Below are 15,436 nucleotides of genomic sequence, written 5' to 3' on the forward strand. Positions count from 1 at the left end.
TTCATGGAAGGCACCTTTAACTGCCCGAAACGGTTCTGGTACTTCCTCCGCCTTCACTGCCCTCGATGGTGGGGCGGCCAAGGGGTATGCTGGGATTCCCCCCCCGGTGGAGCGTTCTGTTGCGATGCAACTGTGTCCACAGAGCGCCTCCGCTTGGCGTGGTGGTCCCAAGCTGCCCTCCAAGGCCTGTAAGTTCTCATCCACTCTTGTGGCCAAGGCTTACAGAGCTGCGGGCCAGGCCGCTTCTGCCTTGCATGCCATGGCCTCACTTCAGGTCTATCAGGCCAAGCTGCTCCGGCAGCTGCACGAGGGCAGTGCTGACCCAGGGGTTTTGCAGGAGGCGCGCACTGCTACCGACCTCGCTCTCCGGGCGACGAAGGTCACTGCGCGCTCCTTGGGTCAGGTGATGTCCACTTTGGTGGTCCAGGAGCGCCACCTATGGCTGAACCTGGCAGATATGAGGGAGTCTGATCGGGCTCAGCTCCTCAACTCCCCGGTCCCCCCAGGATGGCCTCTTCGGCGACTCGGTAGAGAGCTTTGCCCAGCAGTTCTCGGCCGCCCAGAAGCAGTCTGAGGCCATCAGACACATCCTGCCACGGCGGCCCACTGCTGCTTTCACCCCGCCGCCGCGGCAGCCGCCGCAGCCTGCTCGTCGCCGAGGGCGCCCCCCTGTGGCCTCCTCCACTCCCGCTCGGCCACAGCAGCAGCCTTCACCCCGGCCGCAGCGAGGAGATGGCCGCAGAAGGGCGGCGCAACCCGTCTCTGCCCCTAAGCCTGCCAAACGCCAGGCCAAGCGGCGTTTTCCTGAGACGGGCGACCCGGAGTTGGAGACGTCAGCTCGTCAGGAGATGGTAGCAGGACCACTCCTTCCCCCGGAGGAGGGCCGGGGGAGAATCCTTTGTTCTCATTTTCATTTTGTTCCGCCACTGGCCCTGCGGCCGGTGGTACCCAAACCTTCACTAAAAGAGCTGTTTCCTCTACCTCCGGGTCCCAAGAGGCCACGAACGACAGTTGGCGACGTGCTTCCTCGCCGCTCTCGTTCTCCTCTCCCCTTGCCAGTTTCCATGCAAAGCCGGCTCGAGAACGCTTCGCCTTCTCATGCCCTCTTTGCTGCTTGGAGTCAGACGAGTGCCCGCACTCCGCCCCCGCTAAGGGACGCTATGCCTCCCATGCTGGGGCTGTCTGCTCCACCACGCTGCCCCACCGTGGGTATGCCTGTAGTCCCCTTGACCCCGCTGGTTCGGTTTCTGGGAGCCTGGCTAGAGCTCCCCAGGCCTTCCCGCTGGCTCATCCGGACGCTCAGGCTCGGCTACGCGATTCAGTTCGCCCGGCGTCCCCCCAGGTTTCGGGGTGTCCGCGCGACGACGATGGTGGGCAAGGATGCCCCTGTCATGCGCGCGGAGGTCGCGACCCTGCTGGCAAAGGGCGCGATAGAGCCGGTCCCTCCAGCCGACATGAAGTCCGGCTTTTACAGCCCTTACTTCATAGTACCCAAGAAGACAGGTGGGTTACGGCCAATCCTGGACTTGCGTGTTTTGAACCGAGCTCTGCACAGACTCCCGTTCAAGATGCTAACGCCCAAGCGCATTTTCGAATGCATTCGTCCGATGGATTGGTTTGCAGCGATGGACCTGAAGGATGCGTACTTTCATGTCTTCATGCTTCCTCAACACAGACCGGTTTGCTTTCGAGGGGCAGGCATATCAGTACAAGGTTCTCCCATTCGGGTTGGCCCTGTCTCCGCGCGTCTTTACGAAGGTCGCGGAGGGAGCCCTGGCTCCTCTCAGGGAACAAGGTGTCCGTATCCTCAACTACCTCGACGACTGGCTGATCCTAGCTCACTCTCGAGAACGGTTGTGCGAGCACAGGGATCTGGTGCTCAGACACCTTGCCTGACTGGGTCTTCAGGTCAACTGGGAAAAGAGCAAGCTCTCCCCTGTGCAGAGGATCTCTTTTCTTGGTATGGAAATAGACTCGGTCGCCATGTTCGCGCAGCTTACAGACGAGCGCACGCAGTCACTGCTGAATTGCCTGAGACAATTCGAGGGCAAAGAGAGCGGTTCCACGGAAACTGTGTCAGAGGCTCCTGGGGCATATGGCGTCCGCGGCGGCAGTCATAACGCTCGGGTTACTCCATATGAGACCGCTTCAGCACTGGCTTCATGACCGAGTCCCGAGATGGGCATGGCAACGGGGCACGCTCCGAGTGACCATCACTCCGGCCTGCCGCCAAAACTTCACCCCGTGGTTGGACCCCTTGTTTCTACGGGCCGGCGTGCCCCTACAACCGGTGTCCAGACATGTTGTTGTGTCAACAGATGCCTCTGCCACGGGCTGGGGTGCCATGTGCAACGGGCATGCTGCATCGGGCTCCTGGACAGGACCCCGACTTCAGTGGCATGTCAATTGCCTCGAGTTGCTAGCAGTACGTCTTGCTCTGCACCGCTTCAGGGCCCTGCTGAAGGACAAGCACGTTCTGGTCCGTACGGACAACACTGCGACCGTAGCGTACATCAACCGTCAGGGTGGTCTACGTTCCCGCCGCATGTCGCAACTCGCTCGCCATCTCCTCTTGTGGAGTCACAAGCATCTGAGGTCGCTTCGTGCCATTCACATCCCGGGCAGGCTCAATCGTGCAGCCGACGAGCTCTCACGGCAGCAGTCTCGCCCCGGGGAATGGAGACTCCACCCCCAGTCGGTTCAGCTGATTTGGGAACACTTCGGAGACGCTCAGGTAGACCTGTTTGCCTCTCCTGAAAATTCCCACTGCCAGTTGTTTTACTCCCTGACCGAGGGCACCCTCGGCACGGACGCCCTGGCACACAGCTGGCCGCTGGGCCTGCGCAAGTATGCGTTTCCCCCAGTGAGCCTTCTTGCACAGACGTTGTGCAAGATCAGGGAGGACGAGGAGCAGGTCCTCATGGTTGCGCCTTTTTGGCCCGGCCGGACCTGGTTCCCCGAACTTGTACTCCTCGCGACAGCCCGTCCCTGGCCAATTCCTCTGAGGAAGGACCTTCTTTCTCAGAGACGGGGCACCCTCTGGCACCCACGTCCCGATCTGTGGAACCTACATGTGTGGGTTCTGGACGGGTCACGGAAGGTTTAGGTACCTTGCCACCACAGGTGGTAGCTACCATCACTTCAGCTAGAGCCATGGCCACCAGACACGCCTATGCTTTGAAGTGGAACCTCTTCGTCACTTGGTGTTCTTCACGGCGTGAGGACCCCTGGAAATGTCCGATTGGGTCAGTGCTTTCCTTTCTTCAGGAGGGGTTGGAACGAAGGCTGTCTCCTTCCACCCTCAAAGTCTATGTGGCCGCCATTTCGGCTCACCATGACCCTGTTGAAGGTAAGTCTCTTGGGAGGCACGATCTGATCATCAGGTTCCTGAGAGGAGCAAGGAGGCTTAACCCTCCTCGCCCTCAGCAAGTCCCCTCTTGGGGACCTCGCAGTGGTTCTATCAGCACTGCAGAGAGCTCCCTTCGAACCCTTGCTCTCAGTAGAGCTAAAGTTTTTATCTTTGAAAACTGCGCTCCTGACGGCTTTGGCTTCGGTGAAGAGGGTCGGGGACCTGCAGGCATTTTCAGTTGACGAAGCGTGCCTGGAATTCGGGCCGGCTAACTCTCACGTTATCCTGAGACCCCGGCCTGGGTACGTGCCCAAAGTTCCCACCACTCCTTTTAGGGATCAGGTGGTGAACTTGCAAGCGCTGCCCCTGGAGGAGGCAGACCCAGCCTTGGCACTGCTCTGTCCAGTACGTGCGCTTCGCACCTATGTGGACAGAACTCGGTGCCTTAGGACCTCAGACCAGCTCTTTGTCTGTTACGGAGGCCAGCAGAAGGGAAAGGCTGTCTCCAAGCAGAGGTTATCCCACTGGATAGTGGATGCCATTGTCCTGGCTTATCAGGCTGAAGACCTGCCATGCCCCCTAGGGGTGAGAGCTCACTCAACTAGGAGTGTAGCTTCCTCCTGGGCGCTGGCGCATGGCGCCTCGCTAGCAGACATCTGTAGAGCTGCGGGCTGGGCGACACCTAACACATTCGCGAGATTTTATAATCTCCGTGTAGAGCCCGTGTCCTCCCGGGTACTCGCCCCTTCGGGCCAGTAAGGACCTGCTCGGTGTCAATCCGCTTGCTGCGCCATTCCACTCCACGGACTGGATGCGTGCGCTATTCCCCTCAGGTGAGTTCCTCAGTCGGAACCCTGGGTTCCTCCAGCACTGTTGATGTCCAACACTTGCGTACATGCCCTTTGGTCAGCCCTGTGTGGGACTAGGTGCCTCCAGGTGTTGTGATTCCCCTCTTCTGGGTAATCCCACGTGTGTATCTCCACAGTAAGTCTCTCTGCAGCATGTGTCTTTCCCTTGGCAAGCCCCTTGCCAGCTCTGTCGTTGAAACTTCCACCCTGCGGGCTGGGTACCTCAGAGTTCTTATGTATCACCGCCTTGGTAGATACCTGCCTTCGGTAAGTCCTCCCACGGGCAGGCGGCCTGCTAGCATACATCCAGCTGGAATATGCTACCCAGTGTATTCTGTGTGAGCTATAGGCCCTCACTCGTGCTGGCCTCACTACAGGGTGCTATCACTCACAAGGGTCGCTGGAAGACAGCCATGTGGCGTTTTGTAAGGGACCCCATTCGTAACGTCGAACGTGACCGACTGAAAGGGAACGTCTTGGTTACGTATGTAACCCTCGTTCCCTGAAGGAGGGAACGGAGACGTTACGTCCCCTTGCCACATCGCTGTTCCGCTGAATGGCCGGGTCACTGGCTCGGCTCCTCAGCGAAGACTTGAATGCGAGTTGCTCGCGTTGCTCCTTATATACCCGCTTTGCGGGGCGGAGCTCGCGATGCAAATCCCGCAGACCAAGGTACTTTGCGTACCATTGGCTCGTTTTGTACCACTCGAAGGTGATTGGGCTCTCGGGCGAGATCCCATTCGTAACGTCTCCGTTCCCTCCTTCAGGGAACGAGGGTTACATACGTAACCAAGACGTTATAATCTAATATGGACGTTTGGTTTGTATGCTAATGTAAGAATTGATCTTGATTTCCCAAGAGAAATATGTCATGGTCTTAACATGCTATGACGTTCCCTTGTGATACACACACTCACCATAATTATATGACCTCATTAATTTACATAGTTTTTTTATTCTCAGGGCACTTTTACACCAAAGCTTTTGGTTCAAGTTAATTTTACAGCAGAGCTTGTGATATTTGGTTGGTGTTAATGATGTTTTCAAATAGCTTAATGTCAGGAGTCAACTTATGGTTCTTATGTACAGCTCTACGCATAAATTGCCTACTATAAAATGATACATTTCCTATGGCCTGTAAAACCCAAAAGGACAAAACATGAATAAGACGCTCACATGGACGCATTTGTCTACTCCAATCATAGGGAAACCTACTTGCCGCTGCGTGACAGGCTTCACTGGCTCTAATTGTGGGAGGCGGGTCTGTGATAATCACTGTCTGAATGGAGGCACATGTGACATAAGCCCTGGAAACCAGCCAGTGTGTCGCTGCTTGGCAGAGTACACGGGTGACCGCTGTCTTTATCGTAAGTATTGTAAGAGATTGCTTGTACCCAGCAGAAATGGTCAGCAACTGCATTTTAATTCAATAGGTCAGTGATTCCCATGGCAGGTAATTACATCCACTGCTGTACCCTTTTAATTCAGTATCATTATAATCCATATTGCTTGTTCAAATCATTCAAGTACCAGACAGAAAGAAATGTGGAGAAAATGATACGATCTCCAGAGAAGGTTATTTTTGTGGTGGGGGTTTGTTGTGTTTTTTACATAGAAGACCAGTCACTAAGTTATGGCTAATAGAACAATTGTTGAGCTTTCTCTTCACAGCTGGCAAGAGCAACAAAAAAAGGCCCAATGAAAGCAAATATCGTATTTGACTCGAAAGGGCATTTGCTAGTATTTGAATGATCTGTGCCCGAAGAGGTTTTCTAAATGCTGCTGTAACAACCTTGAGGTGTTCCTGTGCTTTGCTGATAAAAAAATTGCTGTTATAAAGTCTTTGTTATTATAATTTGTTGCAAAACAATTTAATCTGTGCACCCGTAATGCATTTTCAGTACTGTGCACCCAAGGGGGGACACATTTTCATCTTAGTACCAGTAGATATTTGATGCGGATAATTAAGTCTCATTAAAGCTTTGTAAAATTCTAATTAAACTTGAGCATAATATGAAAGAAATGTGCCCTCAAACCTTAATAGGGACATATGTTTTTTTGTTTTTGTTTTCTTCCCTGACAGACATCTGTCATCACCACTGCGTTCATTCCCAGGCCTGCACACTGTCCAGCTCAGGACACGTTGAATGCGTGTGCCCACCTCGTTATGAAGGGGTCAAGTGTGATGTCGACAAGTGCCTGCGGTGCCACGGAGCACCATGTATCATCAATGGAGATACAGGAGATGTGGCTTGCAAGTTAGTTGTTGCTTTTTTTAAATTTCTCTGAAAAAGATGTATGTGATGAATTTTAATATTGCAAACATGTTTGAATACAGTTATTATCTTTACAGTTCGGTCTGGTGATTGTATTGCCATAGGAATTGCATGTTTCACCTTAAAAATCATTCCTCATCTAAAGCAAATTAAGTATAGAATTTATGTTGATGTGCCATTATAATTCTATTCAGGATAATAAAGTTCCAGCTACTGCAGTGTCATTCAAGTAGCTCATAATGATACAAAGCCTAATTGATGTAATTTATTATTTAAGTTCACACTGAAATGACTCCTCGGTTTACACAACAATCACATTTTTAGCTTATCCAAGTGTTGTCGTTCTGCCAGTTGTACAAGTGGTCGAATCGCCTCTAGCTGCCAGTTGTGTGATGGCTACTGCTATAACGGAGGCACCTGTCATCTGGACCCCGACACCAGCCTACCCTTCTGCCAGTAAGAATGACTAAGTTCCTCCTTTTGTCCACATTCCAATTCTTAGCTATTAGACCCACATGGAGCATAACCTTGGAAGCCTTACCATTCATTTAGAAAAGTTATAAAGATGTCAGAGACTTCCCATCAATGGGGCCCAAAATTACCTCAGTGGGGGGGGGCTGTACACTGGCACTTAGTTTGACAGACTTAAAAAGCACAGAGGAATAATTAGGCCAAGCTCTTGTGTGCCTAAAAGCCTACATCTGGTTAAAAAAAAAATTACATCAAGCCTCAAAGCTATTTCTTCATTATGTTTTTTTTTTTTATTGTTAATATTGCTCGGTATAGGTGTATATAATTTGTTGGCTTAACCATCAGACCTACTAAATACACTATACATCCAGCCAGCTGTTTCACAGAATAACCCCCGACAGGGTGATCAGGACCCCGACGCAAATCTTTGTTGAATAGAAAGTTGACAAGAACAGCATTTATTTGAAATTTGACATGCATTTATTGAAGACATTCATAATGTTACAAAAGATTGTCACTTATGATCAATTTATTGTGTTCAAGCTAAATATAAATACTGGCCCCAAAGTTATGAACAGTATTGTTTAATTGTGTATAATTTTTTTAAAATTAATAATCAGACATACTAAACATAGCTGAAATTGCTGAATGCATAAATCTGTTGATTTGTGTCAGAGCTTCAACTCATAACTTGAGTGTGACGGAACATTTGCACAAATCACATAAAAGGTCCTCTATGTGTTGGACGTTAGAGTAATATTGAAATATCCTGAATTGCTTTTGAGCTTTCATCACTGGACATGATGTTTTGTTGTCAGGTGCAGCAGTTTTGTTTTGTTTTGTTTTTAGGCTTTGCATTTATAAAGATGAGGTTAGGCTCACACTGTGCAGGACCTGCTGACAGGATGTCCACCCTGTGGACTTGTGTATATTGGGGCACCATCCTGAGAACAGCTGGAGTCCAGCTTTGTTTGCTTTGGCAAGCAGGAATGGATACATTTAGAAACCTTGACAGTTTGTTTTGTCAAGAATGAATTTGCTTTTCCATTGCAAGATCAGGAACAGGTGAAGGCAGGGACCCTTGCACAGCACCATGTGTTTTGGAGGTTGATAATAGAGGTAGTAAGGCCACAAAGCTGTCAGATATGTCCAGCAGAAAAAAAAAAATATTGTGTCCCTCATACTTTGATTTGAGAGATTTATCTATTTGTTCTGGAAATAGTCAGGGAATATAAAAAGTGTTTTTTTAACACCTTGTCTCATGCATTTATGCGTGTGTGTGTGTATGTATATATATATATATATATATATATATATATATATATATATATATATATATACACACACACACACACACACACTGTGGGTATAGAAAAGAATCACCCCCTTTAAAATAATCACATTTATTTATTTATATGTTTGTTTATTTATCACAATACAATATATGTACTCTAACTGGCTTTACAGTGACCCACATTTACAACATTTTGTATTTTGTATACATTTTAAATTATTTATTTATCATCTTTATTATTAATATTTTATTTAAACAGAACATATTTATTTGTTTGTTTGTTTATTTGTTCTACATCACAATGCAAGATAAATTGTGAATTTAGAATTTAAAATCAATTGTAAACATCTGGTAAGCTCTAAAGAGCAGTGATTTGCAGTGTTGCATCTAGCATATAATATACACACTGAATAAGCTGCAGCCTTATGCAAAACTAAATCACTCTCATTGTAATCATTATAATCAACGAGTTATCAGCGAATTGAGTGTGGGATGTTATGCACAGATTGCACACCTGTGCACTCATAATTTTCCACAATAATTTTAAATTGCAAATGCTAGTGAAAAGCCCATACTGTTAAGCCCTGCTTTAAAGAATTTCTGCGGGTCATATGTTCCTGTTTTCTTTATTAATTGTTAATGATTAACAATTATTTGATTAACTATTTCTCGTTGATGATTTCACATACTATTTGCACCTCCTGACCAGCTTGTCCTATGCAAGATGTTTACAGTTATCAATCTTTTCCTTCCCATCAGATTTTATTAGCTGCAAACACAGATTGTGACAGAAGGCATATATAACGGATGCTTTCTGAAGCATGGTGGTTAGCAAGCATTAAATTATCACCAGTTTTATTAAGTCTCCAAACTTAAACAGGTTGTAAATGGTTGTTTTGAAAATCGTCAAATGTTCTATGGAGTTTAAATGGCATTTGTGGCAATGACTGGCATAATCGAAAGAATGGAATCAATTTCTATGCAAATTATCTCTTGGGCTTTTTCTTATTGTGAGGCCCGATAATGTGTTTCATTCTCTGGCTCTGAGTCACAGGAAATGTATGGAATGATGGATCTGTATCTGCCAAGAAGTCCTGATAGTTGACCTAAAATGAATATAATGTAAATGAATTCCTTATCAAAGCCTAGAATCATATATTCTTGGGAAGGCAAAGTTATTTCCTTCAAAGCACAGTTATTTACTTTCAAGATGCTCAGACAACCTGACAAGAAGAAAAAAATAGAAAAGCATGTTCCAAATATTCTCCAGAATGCAAACAGATCACCAGTTAAGTTGTCTGCCAATGATTTCTTATAAAATGCTATATAACTACATATAAAATGAAATTATTTTATGAGAAATAATGTGAAGAAGATGGTCAGGAGGAAATCTTTAACAAAAATTTCTCTCTAACAATTTTTTGGGGTCTACACTCTACACTGAACAAAATAGCATTATTTTAAAGACCATTTTGTCTTAGATTTATTTATTTCTTTGTAAGGTATTGTTTCTGCCAGCTTAAAAAATTAACAACACATTTACAATTGTATCACTCTCCCCGCTAGATTTCTGCAATTAACGCAACATTCAGCATCAAAACCTGAGATTGGCTCAGGCACAGACTTCACTTTTCTTCGGCTCACTCTCCGTCCCAGTGAAATCACAAAATAAAATGCAACTGAATGGTTATACATACTCTGACAGTTTGGATTGTTTTATATAAAAAAGCAGCAGTCAACAAGATTTCAATTTGCAGCCCCATGATCTCAAACTCCTGAATCATTAGGGGTCTCACAGTTATGAAAAATCTGGAAGGATCTGGGAATTTTGAATCATTATACAGTCATGGAAATTAGTAAAATACTAAAAAGTCATGGAAATTTATTTAGTGAATATGCTCAGCTCTTTGCTCATATGTAAAGAAAGTGTGATAACATCAGTCTATTTATTTTATTTATCCTTTATTTTTCATTGAAATAAGAAATCTCTTCTTCCAGGGAGTGCTGGCCAGCTATCTTTATAAAATGATTTCTTAAAAAAAAAAAAAAAATTAACAGGTCATTGAAAAGTCATGGAAATTCATGGGTTAAAAAGTGTTGAACCATGAATACTAGAATCCCTGGAGTGAATTTAATTTTATGGTCATTAAACATGAAGGATCCTGAAACTATACAGATCATGCACATTTCTTCTGAGTTCTTCACACTTATTTCACTTCTTGCTGTGCTCACCTCACTGCGATGTCTTGCAGCTGCACGGCAGGGTTCAAGAACCAGCGTTGTGATGAGCTGGCCAATCCCTGCGATTACTACTGTCAGAATGAAGGAATATGCACAATAATTGCCCTTAACAAACCTCGATGCAAGTAGGTCCCACTGTTCACCTGATTTAGATGCCTCATCTCCACCACACTCCATCCATCCAGTTGATTTACCCTGCATACTTCCCCACTGTCCACTTCCCATGATCCCACAGCGCCATCCTGGAGAACAAACATCCCATACTGAGCAGCTTCCTACACCTTCAAGATACTTCTGTATTTAATTGGGATTTGTGTAGTTTTTGTCTGTTTTATTTGTCTAACATCCTGTACAGTCTCAGCTTAGAGAGGAGTTAATTTACAGTCAAATAATTAGAAAAGGTGACTGCACTTGGTTTGTTAAATAGTGTACAGTTTTAATGTGTGCAATCCAGACTTCACCCTCATATCATCTGCTGATAAACATCAAACATCTATTTAATCATAAACATGACCCTCACAGGACCGCTTCCATTTACAAATAAGATGATTCATGACTTTCTTTCCGCTTTACTGCTCACCGTCTAATGAGTGTTTTCAGTTTGTTTGCACGTTCACCTACTCTTAAAGTGATAGTGCACCCAAAGCTGACATAAATTTGCACAAAAAAGTATATATATATATATATATATATATACACAATATTATTATTATCTACAAATAATTTTACAAATATATATATATATATATAATTATATTAATTATTTTACAGATTGTATTTATTTGTAAAATTATTTTATAATAATTGTATAATAATAATTATATATATCATTTTTTTTTATTAATTATTTTATAGATTAAATTTATTTTAGAATATATATATATATATAGACACACACACACACACACACACACACACACACACACACACACACAAGGCTTTGTGTGTGTAAATGAGGACATAATTGTATTGTTGGGTGAACTATTCCTAGATTTTAGGCCTGTGTCTGTTTAAGCTGTCAGCTGTTTGATCTCTTTTCTGACTTGCCTTCTGTTTGTTTTGACTGTTGTTTTAAATCAGATGCTCAGCTAATTGGTCAGGGACGCAGTGCGAGAGGCCAGCCCCCAAGAGCAGCCGCTCCGATAACACAGCTGGAGGTGAGCAATGAAGAGAGCTTTCATGCTTTATAAAGAGCTCTCCTCTACTAATTCAATAAGGATTCGGTCCTTGAATTATTAAAATGAAAAGATCCGTTATTTCATCAGTCAAACGACACATCTGAATATACATCTGGGCTTTGTGTTAAATATTGGTTTAATATCTTTTCAGCTGCAGTGGTGTTTATTTAATTTTGCTTTGATGGAGTATCTAATAATTTCCTGTTCCACCTGCATAGACACCTGGAGAAATAGACTTAATAGTAGCTTTTACTTCTGGCTTTTTCTTGTGTGAAACAGGAAGTATAGCTATCATTGTGCCATTGGTCCTGCTGGTCATTCTGATTACTACAGTGGTTGCAGGTGTCTTTATCTGCAGAAGACGACAAAGGTACTTTTTTGTTGCATCAATTTGAAGCTTTAAAGGGCTGTCAGTCTGTTCATTTGTAATGGTATTAGCCCTGTAAAATCATGAAATATGAGTTATAAAAACATTTTTTTTTGTTTGTTTTATATACGTGTGTGTGTGTGTGTGTGTGTGTGTGTGTGTGTGTGTGTGTGTGTGTGTGTGTGTGTGTGTGTGTGTGTGTGTGTGTTACATAAATAATCAATACCATATCTGTAGTATTGATTTATTTATATTAGTGTAGAATTTTATGTTAATTTGTTAATGACAAAAAAAAAAAAATATATATAATATAATATATATATATATATATATATATATATATATATATATATATATATATATATATATATAATATATATATATATATATATATATATATAATATATTTTTTTTTTTTTTTTTTTTTTTTTTTTTATTTAACTTTTTTTTTTTTTTTTTTTTTTTTTTTTTATTTAGAACATTGTTCATTTTTTTTTGTTATTTTAGAAATGAGTTTTGTTTGGATTTTATTTGTTGTAATATTGTAAACATTTAAATGCTGGATATATAAGCATTCAGACAGATGTACGTTTTATGTTGCATCACGCCTTGCTATTTTTTAAGTGTCATTGTAATCATCTAAATTTGACATCCCTAGTAATAAGCCACTTTGTATTTTGTGCATGTTCAAAAATGCACAGCACATAAAAACAGCAGTCTCTAGACATCTGCAGCTATTTGAATTGCTTCGATCTTGCAGGGGGAAACGTGTACAGCGGCAGCCCATAACTAATGGAGGCATTAATGTGGAGATAGACAATCCATCCTACAACATGTATGAGGTGGCCCATGACAACCACGCAGATGCCGGAAGCCTTCTCAAACCAAATTTCACACTTGATCCCCACAAGGTTTGTGTTTGGCATTTTTAACACCCTTAATACAAGAAATCTCTGAAGTTGATGATGTAAATCCATAAATATCAATGTGGTAGATCCAAAAAGAACATGTTTCTGTTCTCTCCTGTAAAATATCTGTTGAATAAATGAGAAGTGTAAATATGTAATATTACCTATGGCTTTACACCAAGGCTTTTATCTTTTTCCTGAATCCTCCCACCCAATGAAAAATATCCACTGTTCCTGTGGTTGCTTTTACCTTGAGAATTTGCCTCATTAAAGCTGCAAACATTAATCTTTTTACCCTTGCACAGAAATAACTCTGACATCTGTTTCTAAAGTGTAATCATGCCTCTTAAAAGCAATGTTATAATGCTATACTGCTTTTTACTGACTGTTTGTTTCATGCTATGTACAGTACGTGTTTCTGTCTAAATTTGTCTTAATAGCAGTGTTTACACTGATGTTGTTTAGTGACAATGACATTCTAAATGTCAACTGCATGCTGGGGCAACTGTGTGTGTTCCAGGGCTGGTGTGTAAAATCCAGTGACCATTGCACGCTGAATATTCACTCTGTCCCTAAGGAAGTAATACCTGGACAGGTGATCACCTTGGGCTCCTTTGTTCTTTGTCAATTTTTTGACTTAAGTGTCACGTGTAACAAAGTCATTCTAAAAGATATTTTTGCATGTACGTGCCATGTGCAGTTTGCATGAATGTGTCAAAGCGTTTGGCAGTGATAGTATGTGCATGGCTTTACAGCTCAACTTCTGCTGCGGTTTTTTATGTTTCTCATTTTTAGTGGTTGATTTATGCAGGAGGTGAGGTTGATGGGGTTGTGAGTGACAGTTACAAAATATTTATCATCCTTTGCTGACATCAGCATGTCACTATAAGCATGATTAAATATGCTTTTCAAAGCACCAATCCAAATGATGATACAGAAACCACATTTGATTCCTGCTGCAGTCCGACTCCTTGAACCAGCTTTCTCAAAATCCTGCACTTTGTTTTCCATTTATTTCCTCTTTGTAGTATTTTTTATGTATTTAATCAATTATTATTTATTATGAAACAATTCATCTGAATTAATTAAAGTTTTCCTTTAATATGCCATTCTGCCATTTTTTAAAGGGAGTATGAATGTTAATTTTCCACAATTTTCTCTCCAAACAGCCAATGAACTACTCCAATCCGATGTACGCAAAGATGTACCTCGATGGTCAGAACTGTCGCAAACCAGTCATCAACATTGACGAAAGGAGAGAGCTACTCCCAAAGAAACTTGAGGGGACGATTCGAGAAACTGCCGCATAGCCTGACTACACTTTGTACTCTTTTTTTACTTAAATGTACAAAATGTATAAAACACAAGCAAAACAAAAATTTTCTATTTCCTATCAGGTTCCAGATATCTTGTTTATATTTGGTTTCTTGGCACCATCAGCATTGCACCTTCATGTCTGTTGCAATATTTGGAGTCATATTATCCATTTAATTTTTTTGCATTTTTGTTGAAATGCACTTGTGATACACAACTGCTCAGTTGCACATTGTGGAGAGATAACAAAGCAAAATTGTTTAATTTGTGTGTTTATTTCTTCCTAAGTTTTAAGTACATTGCCTTGGGGCATCATGACAGCCTGGCATTTTTTCTTTCTAGTGTTTACTTCACATTACACTGTGAAAGTTTTCATTTCCGTTATAGTATTATTATCATTTTTTATTATTTTTTTTTGTTATAGATGTGATATTTTTGTGATTATAAGAGTTTTTGTCATATTCTTGTAACATTTTCTTTTTTATTTCCCCCCTACCGCTTTCTTTCACAACATAGGGCTACACTTGACTTCAGTCAGTTCTTAATGAAGAAATTAGTTTATATCTATCCAGTGTTACTTTTGCTTCATGATGCAAATTTTCATTTCCACCACCCAAAAATGCTGCAATTATAAATCATGTTTGTGAACCCCAACCATGTGGCATGCTGGGATAGCTCAGCGCTGAATGGAAATATTGACCAAGTGCAGTCTGGTCTACAGCTTGACAACATTCTTGCAGAGCTGATGTTGGTTTGATGGTCATTAAATTACAGTCTGGTGGTTTAAAAGAAGGCTGTGTAAAAAAAAAAAAAAAAAAAAAATGCTACTTTTCTGCTACTTTGCCTGCTTAAAGCTACATTTGAGCTCAGCAATACAACTACACCGGCTTCATCAAGCAAATTAAGGCTGACAAAATTGACTTCATCACTGTTAGACAACAGACCTAGGACAAGATATCACGTATAGGTCACGGATCTTTGTCATGTCATGGATACCGGAGGAAATCGAACGTACTGTTAATTGGGAATTTTAGAGATTATGAATTAAATCATGTTACAGGTTACTTTCAGAAGGGACGCTACTAAGATACAACAGATTTTATAATTTTGTATTTGATTTATATGTCGTTTGGCTGCTTGTATTTTGGAAAAAAATGTATTAAATGTAAGTACTTTTTATATAAAAAGCA

The 15,436-nt window shown here is 42.7% G+C and overlaps 1 protein-coding gene across 1 annotated transcript in view; it reads left to right on the forward strand.

Moving 5' to 3' along the window:
* LOC109095779 (low-density lipoprotein receptor-related protein 1B-like) overlaps positions 1-14,651 on the forward strand; it is a 281,776-nt gene extending 267,125 nt beyond the window's left edge. Inside the window, exons 84-92 of the mRNA XM_042764066.1 lie at positions 5,403-5,564; positions 6,281-6,455; positions 6,825-6,929; positions 10,491-10,604; positions 11,560-11,636; positions 11,937-12,027; positions 12,785-12,935; positions 13,453-13,527; positions 14,102-14,651. Coding sequence (XP_042620000.1) covers positions 5,403-5,564; positions 6,281-6,455; positions 6,825-6,929; positions 10,491-10,604; positions 11,560-11,636; positions 11,937-12,027; positions 12,785-12,935; positions 13,453-13,527; positions 14,102-14,242 — 1,091 coding nt within the window. The 3' untranslated portion in view covers positions 14,243-14,651. The remainder of the gene's footprint in view (positions 1-5,402; positions 5,565-6,280; positions 6,456-6,824; positions 6,930-10,490; positions 10,605-11,559; positions 11,637-11,936; positions 12,028-12,784; positions 12,936-13,452; positions 13,528-14,101) is intronic.
* The last annotated feature ends 785 nt before the right edge of the window (positions 14,652-15,436 follow it).

The sequence above is a fragment of the Cyprinus carpio genome, chromosome A9 (assembly GCF_018340385.1).
Source record: "Cyprinus carpio isolate SPL01 chromosome A9, ASM1834038v1, whole genome shotgun sequence".
NCBI classification, from domain to species: Eukaryota; Metazoa; Chordata; class Actinopteri; order Cypriniformes; family Cyprinidae; genus Cyprinus; species Cyprinus carpio.